Source organism: Phyllostomus discolor, chromosome 1 (assembly GCF_004126475.2).
Source record: "Phyllostomus discolor isolate MPI-MPIP mPhyDis1 chromosome 1, mPhyDis1.pri.v3, whole genome shotgun sequence".
NCBI classification, from domain to species: domain Eukaryota; kingdom Metazoa; phylum Chordata; class Mammalia; order Chiroptera; family Phyllostomidae; genus Phyllostomus; species Phyllostomus discolor.
The window spans coordinates 132,725,679-132,733,215 of record NC_040903.2 but is presented as its reverse complement, the minus strand read 5'-3'; the positions used below and the strand labels follow the sequence as shown (position 1 = coordinate 132,733,215).

At 49.3% G+C, this 7,537-nt stretch overlaps 1 protein-coding gene across 1 annotated transcript; it reads right to left on the bottom strand.

Annotated features, from left to right (window-relative positions):
* Nucleotides 1-2,178: 2,178 nt before the first annotated feature.
* NFKBIA (NFKB inhibitor alpha) lies at nt 2,179-5,435 on the bottom strand. The gene is made up of 6 exons (XM_028507577.2): nt 5,089-5,435; nt 4,412-4,520; nt 3,868-4,078; nt 3,489-3,577; nt 3,094-3,354; nt 2,179-2,748 (listed from the first exon to the last, which is right to left on the bottom strand). Exons 1-6 carry the CDS (start codon nt 5,313-5,315, stop codon nt 2,701-2,703), a joined length of 945 nt encoding a protein of 314 aa, XP_028363378.1. The 5' UTR covers nt 5,316-5,435; the 3' UTR covers nt 2,179-2,700.
* Between the last annotated feature and the right edge of the window lie 2,102 nt (nt 5,436-7,537).

Genomic DNA, 7,537 nt, shown 5'->3' with positions numbered 1-7,537 from the left:
TCTCCCTCTCTTTCTTCTTCCCTTCCCCTCTCTGTAAAAATAAATAAATGAAATCTTAAAAAAAAAGGAAATTTGAGGAAAACTTTCTACTGATTAGACTGTTTCAGGTGTAAAATCTTTCTTTAGGAAACTCCAGGCTCCAGACACCCAACCAACAGCATGAAGGAAAGAACTCGACTTTAAACATTAAAAGAAAAGAAGGAATGGAGAGTCAAACAGAATGGAAGAGTAAGAAACTAGGGCTGACTTGAGCCCTTACTGGGAGCAGGTACCTCGACATTTATTCAGGCGATGGAATCCACTTTGAGGATTGGGGTCCTGAAAGGCGGAAAAGCTGATGCCTAGCAAGGTGGGAGGCTGGGACCAGACGCATCAGAAGAGGTCCCTTTCTGCCGCGACCACGGAAGGTGATCCCACTACATGAAAGCTGATCGATCACCAAGGACGCTGAGGAAGAGTGAGCCACATCCTTTGTCCTGCTTCTCCAACCCGCTAGCAGAGACCTGGCGTGAGGGTGACGGGCCACTCAGCACAGATTCACCACTGTTACAGTGGAAAAAAGAAGCCCATCTCACTGAGACGTGCTAAGGGCATCATTCCAAAATTGGGAGCCAAGTTTCCAGCCTTTGTTCTTTTGGATATGAGGTGGGTATCTCTCCTCCCACCCCTCTTGCCACCTCTACTCACCAGCTGAACTTAACTGACATCCATGTGTTACATTGCATTATACAACACCTGTGTTCAGGTGCTCTGGGATGGATAAGGAATTTCAGTGCTGGGCTTGGAGCACTTTCAAAGAAGTCAAGACCAGTAGAGGGGCCATCACAGTGCTCAGCTGCAGATGAGTGAGGCTGCCTTGACCGACTGGTCCCATCTACAGTACTCTCTATATGAAAGACCCACTAAGTACTGGCTCATTCTTGGTCTGAGAGGAAGGTGATCATTTGTGGATCAGGAAAGGGGTAATGTGATGGTAATGCTTTCTTAGGTGTAAGCTAAAGTAGGTGAATTGTATTTATACACCATTCTGCATTTTATAGTATGCTATAAACTTTCCTTTACTCCTCTTTCTACCTGGGCAAGAGATACATTTTAGGGATAAAAACATTCAACCCAAATTTCACAAGTTATAGATTTCTTGGAAAATGTTCTGCTTCTGCAGAATCTCTCAGTAGAATTAGTAGACTGATTGAGCTGATTGGATTTTTCAAGACTTTATTGTTACTTTTCCGCTATGGCTGGTAGCAAAATTGGTTTAGGGGTGGAATGTATTTAAAAGAGTGATCCCCAGTCTTTTTGGCACCAGGGACCGGTTTTATGGAAGACAATTTTTCCACTGATGGGGGAAGGGGGTAGGAGGATGGTCTCAGGATGATTCAAGCTCATTACATTCAAGCCCACCTCCTGCCGTGCAGCCCGGTTCCTAACAGGCCCTGAAGGGTACCAGTCCGTGCCTGGAGGTTGGGGATGCCAGATTTAAGACATTAACCACCTGTGTCCTCTGCAAGAGGACCTTGGACAGGCCAGCATAGGGCATTCTCTGGACTTGTTTCTTCCCGTGTGAAATACAGGATGTTGTGCAATAGCTTGTATTTTTCTTCAGCACTGTGTCTGGCACTTTGCTATGCTTTTTACATGGATTGTCTTGTGTAACCTTCACAACAGCCCAGTTTACAAATGGTGAAACAAAGGGTAAGAGGTGGGCACCTGCTAGCAAATGTCAGTGTGGTCCCATTTCTGAGCCCATGTCCTTAGGAATTTCTAGTATTATGGATGAGATCTTTTCCAGCTCTAGAAAACATGAGTTCAGCATAACCTTCTTGGCCAAAATAATCTAAAGTGGAAGTAAGGGGCCTGGAGTAATTTACACCAAGCGAATGAACACAAATGACAAAGGAGAGCCTTCCAGCTCTAGGCCAAGCATCTGGCTCCCCCCACCCCCAGCCTGTTTCCTATCATCTTGCAATCTGGCAACAGCCTCCCCTCCCACACAGAGTGGGCCCTGCCGCCTGCAAAGCTGTGTACTGTCAGTGTGAGAAGCTGCCTTCTGAAAGGGTTTCAGGGCTGGCTGTGGTAAGTGCTCCCACTCAAGTCTCCACTTCTACCTGAGGACCGATTGATCGAGTGACTCTCACAAGAGTCCCACCGCAGCCTGAAGAAAATGATCAGGATAATTCCGTTCGTAAAAATCTGTTTAATAAATATACATCTTAGAAGTAGCAAAATAATTACCAACAAAATACACTATGTACACCATTTACAGGAGGGTAACCCAAACCTTGACAGGCAGCGACTGTTAACCCCACGCCACTGAAAGGTTCAACAACACGCCTCATTGTCACTCATCACAGGACACAACTGGGCTCAGCCACTCAATACACAGAGGTTCAGTCAGAAAGCACAATAAATAAAATCAGTCCTTTCATCAGAGTTTCGATAACCTTCTTAAAAAACCCCGCGATGGTGAGGTTTCAAAGAGATTTTCTTTGAATTCCAATGATCTTTCTTGTCCCCTTCCAAAGTTCTTAAAAAGAATAAAGGCTGATCCACTCCAGGAAAATGTTTTGGGCTAGGCAGTGTGCAGTGTGTTTATAAGAACACCCTTTTGATTTTTTCTTTTTTCTTTTTTTTTTTAGAAAAATAAAACTCTCTTTCTGTACAAATATACAAGTCCATGTTCTTTTAGACACTTTGTGAAGCTCATAACGTCAGGCGCTGGCCTCCAATAACGCAGTCGTCATAGGGCAGCTAAAATCAAAAGGAAAAACAGGCACGTTAACCTTCAGAGCTCTGCCAGGGGTGCTGGGACAATGGTGAGGCTGCTACTGGAAATGAGTCAAGCATTTGTGGACTTCATTCTCTATACTCCAAGTATAAATTAACTTCACAGGCTGAGGGAGTTTTGCTTTAACGCTCCTCTCCTTAAAAGCCAAAGAGAAAAGACACACTCTTGTGATACTGGTTATACACACTAAAGTCGGAGAGCTTCACTATGTGACACCTTTGGATGCAGAGTATGGCTCTAGGGACCTGGGAGGGTGGAGGGAGAATGGCCATTCTCATTGTTTTTTGCAGAGCAAAATTGAGACTTACCTCATCCTCTGTGAATTCAGACTCTGTATCATAGCTCTCCTCATCCTCACTCTCTGGCAGCATCTGAAGGTTTTCTAGGGTCAGCTGGCCCAGCTGCTGCTGTATTCGGGTGCTTGGGCGGCCCCAGGTAAGCTGGTATGGGGAGTAGCCCTGGTAGGTGACTCTGTTGACGTCAGCCCCACACTTCAGCAGGAGAGACACCAGGTCGGGATTCTGCAGGTCCACCGCAAGATGAAGGGCAGTTCGACCATTACAGGGCTCCTGAAACCAAAAGGAATTTGAGATGTTTACCGCTGAGCCTGGAATTTTGGCTTGCAACAAAAGCACATGAAATCCTGGGAAGGAGGGCCCTAGAGCCCAGTGCACTACTGCATTTGGAGGCAGGAAGCACTCACCTGAGCATTGACATCAGCACCCAGGGACACCAGAAGCTCCACGATGCCCAAGTAGCCATGGATAGAGGCTAAGTGCAGACACGTGTGGCCTAGAAGAACAAAAGGAAGAAAGTATAAGCACTTGTTTCAACCCTCACATCTCAAGCAGAATCTTTCCCCTGTTCCTTTAAGGAACAAATTCTACTGAAAAACCTGGTTTCTGAATTAGCTTTATAAAGGCATCAAGTAGGCCTTTTGTATATGTTGTTTTCTTAGCCTTTTACATGTTGAGAGTTTTTAAGCCCTTGCCTGGAATCCTTAAGTTAGCCCACCTCCCCCTTCTCCATGTCAGCTGCCCTCTGATGGGCAGGGCAGGGCAGGGCAGGGCAGGCGGACGTACCATTGTAGTTGGTGGCCTGCAGGATGGAGTGGAGGTGCTGGGTCCCACAGCTCTGAGTCAGGACTCCCACACTGGCCAGGCAGCCCTGCTCACAGGCAAGGTGTAGGGGGGTATTTCCTCGAAAGTCACGGAGCTCAGGATCACAGCCAGCTCCCAGAAGTGCCTCAGCAATTTCTGGCTGGTTGGTGATCACAGCCAAGTGGAGTGGAGTCTACAAACAGAAGGAGGAACACAGACACTATAAGTCATAAGCCCTGCTCACACTAAAACCCACAGTGTAAGTTTTCTGGAGACCCAGAGATTCCCTAGGTTTGGGTGCTGCTCCTCCCAGACAGGTGCAAGGGGACAGGCAAATACGAGAGGTCATAGGTGGCCTTCATAAAAGTCTCACCAAATTAATGGAATTTTCTTTACTTTCTACAATGTTGGCTGATTCGAATGTAAAAGGTCAGGTCGAATACAGACCACTGACCATTTTACAGAGGATTAGGAGCAACTGCTAGATCCCAGGGTCAGAGAGGCAGGGGCTAGGCCAGAGGCGCACCTGCTGCAGGTTGTTCTGGAAGTTAAGAAAGGCCAGGTCTCCCTTCACTTGGCGGACCACTTCCATTGTCAGTGCCTTCTCTTCATGGATGATAGCCAAGTGCAAGAACCTGAGGGGAAGAGAGGGAAAAACCCCCAGGGTGAGTACAATGCGTGGGGCCCAGGGAGGTGCGGGCTGCGGGGGATTGCGCAAGGCCGGGGTTTCTGGAGGCCGAGGCCGCGGTGTTTTCCGCGGGGTTATTATGAGCTTAGTGTTCCTGGCAGGCGCCCAGGGACTTTCCGGGCTCACCCCCCCCACCTCCCCGAGGGCGCCGACCAGACCGCCCCGCCCTCCCGCCGGGCCGGAACGCCTTGTACTTCCCCTCCCGGCCGCTCGGCGCCCGCCAGCCGGGCAGAAACTCCCACCTCCCTTTGCAAGTGGGGACTTCGCGTCCGCGTTGCCGCCCCGCCCCCGGCCGAGAGGACCTGGACTGGGGGTGGGGGTTGTGCACAGCTGCAAGGCCGAGCTGTGGAACCGCGGCCCCGGGAACTAACCGGGGCCCTCTACTCCCATGCACCTCTGCACGGTCTCGGGGTCGGTGCAAAACGCGGGGTCCACAGTCGCATCGCGGGCCCGCGACGCGCGCTGCAGGCCCTGAGCCCCCATCCAGCCCTGCCACCTGGGTCCGAGACACTTACGAGTCTCCGTCCTCGGTGAGCTGCTGCTTCCAGGGCTCTGGGCTAAGCGGTGCCACCAGAGGCTGGAGGCGGATCTCCCGCAGCTCCTTCACCATCTGCTCGTAGTCCTCGTCCTTCATGGAGTCCAGGCCGCTGTCGTGGCGGTCATCCAGCAACCGCTCCTTCTTGAGCGCGTCCCGGGGGCCCTCCATGGCCCAGTCCTGGGCGTGCTCCGCAGGGTGAAACATGGCCGTGGCGACTGTTCGGGCGCTGCTCCGTAGGTGCGCTCAGCTGCGGGCTTCGCGATCGCTCTCTCGCAGTGTGGCAGGCAGGCGGGACGGCTGGCTGGGGCAGTTGTGGGCTCGGCAGCGCCGCCGCGGCGCCCTATAAACGCTGGCAGGGGATTTCTCAGGGGCGGGGTCAGGCGCGGGGAATTTCCAAGCCAGTCAGACCAGAAAAGAGAACTGGCCTCGTCTTTAAGCTAGGGGAAAAGCAATTTAAACCCTGAGCCTGGGTTCATCAGAGAAACTCCCTGTGATGAGCCAAGCTGAGTGGCTGGAAAGTCCTCCTGACAAGGCCCCCTCCCCCGGTACTTCCCTGCAGCCTGCTCTCAGTAATCTTGTCCCTCTGCAATAAACCTTTCCCTGCTTGGGGTTTCCCACGATAGATTGGATTGGGGTCGTCGGCTGCTGAGATCCCAAGGACACAGACTTAGTTCCTCGTTGGGGTTTGCCAACCTGCCGGTCTTTTCCGTTTTTTGATCTTTTGAAAAAGCGAGTGGAAGTGATGGCCGGGTGTAGGGATTTGCTTCCCCAAACTTCCCTGAGCCCGGGAGGGCGCACTGGCGGTGAGAAGGGCTGCCTCTGCGTTCCTGCCGATTGCAGGTCTTTGCAGCGCAGGGACAAGTAGCACTCACCTAGCCCCTTTCTCAGGTAGAAGTTGTGGAAGTTTTAGTGTTAAAAATATAAATGCTTGGAGAATCCTCAAACCACTTTTTAGGGATTAACAACTCTGTTGACGGCGCGGGGCGGTGGCGGGGGGGCGGGGAGGCGGGGGGAAGGGCAAGCACTCAGCCCTTATGCAGGTGGAGGGGGTGAATTCTGAATGTCAGCATAATTTTTTTCAAGTAGGGTAAGGTGTTACATTTTTGTAGTAGAGGTTATAGATACCTTGTAATAGCAAAATAATTGTTGGGGTCGTCTTCCCTGATTGATTTGCACTGTGCTGCTGCAGAGAATGGATCCTGAGCCTTATCCTGGGTGACCAGATGGGTGACTTTACAGAAGCATTTGGCGGAGGCAGAAGAATGGATTGAGTAGTGCCTTTCCCAAGATTGAGCCTTAAGGATGGCTAAGAATGTGGCTGCTAGGCATTCTGCAGGAGGCTAAAGGCAGTCCTAACATTGCCCCTTCCTGCCCATCCTGGCTCCTTGCTGTGGTGTCCTGGGGAGGGCAGCAGTTGGACATAGCCACGCAGTGTGAGTAGCACTACAGGCCCACCATCCTCTGGCTTCACCTCAGAAATAAGCCCCTCTTTGCACCTCCACCCCCTAGCCAACAAGCCACAAATTGCATTGATTTACTTTTAGAATTGGTCCAGGCAAAACAAAGCAACTTCTGCCAGAGTTCTTCAGAATTAGCCCAAGGAGACCTCTCTAGTTTTGTAGAGCTTTCTGGCAATGGTTGCAGTTATCTTGAACTTGACTGGTCATGCACTAACTAACCTGTCTCTTCTCTGAATCTCCCCCTCCCCACCCCCAATATCTGAATGTAGGGGACCTGGGTCAGTTGGAGTGACAAACAAAATATGAGGGGAAAAAAGTAAAACCAAGAAATAAAACCTCAGGGTAGTAATGATGGCATGCCAAAACGAAAACTTCCCGGTGATGGTCTCCATTGTCTCCACAAGCGTGTGATACACAAACATTCCATTTTTCAGGCAACATGGAACAGTGACTGTAAAGTACATCTCAGGTCCAGCCTCTGCTTCTAATTAACTGCATATTAATTGGAGAGATCAGTTTGCTGTGGTATACCTGCTTTTATAATAATAAGATTGGATCTAATGCTATTTAGCTTAATTTTTTTTATTTTTACCATCTTAAAAATTGTATTACTTGCCCACAAATGCATGTATAACTGCTTAAGGGTGAACATGTCTCTTGGAAATTCACAGTATACATTTTTGGAAGTATTCCAACACTTTAAGTAGCACATTGTTCTCAGAACTAATCTTGTAAGATAAATCTTGTTCCTACTTTCCTAAAAAGAAACAGAAATGCAGAGAAACTTACCTAGGTACCCTGTGGTGGTTTGTCCGATTCATATTCCAACATTTTAATCGTTGGGCCAAAGTAGTTGTACTATTAACAGTTTTGAAAATACATTTCGAAAACAAGACTGAATACACTAGAATTTGGAAAATATATATTTTATTTCTTCTTCTTTTTAATAAATTCTCATCCAAGAAC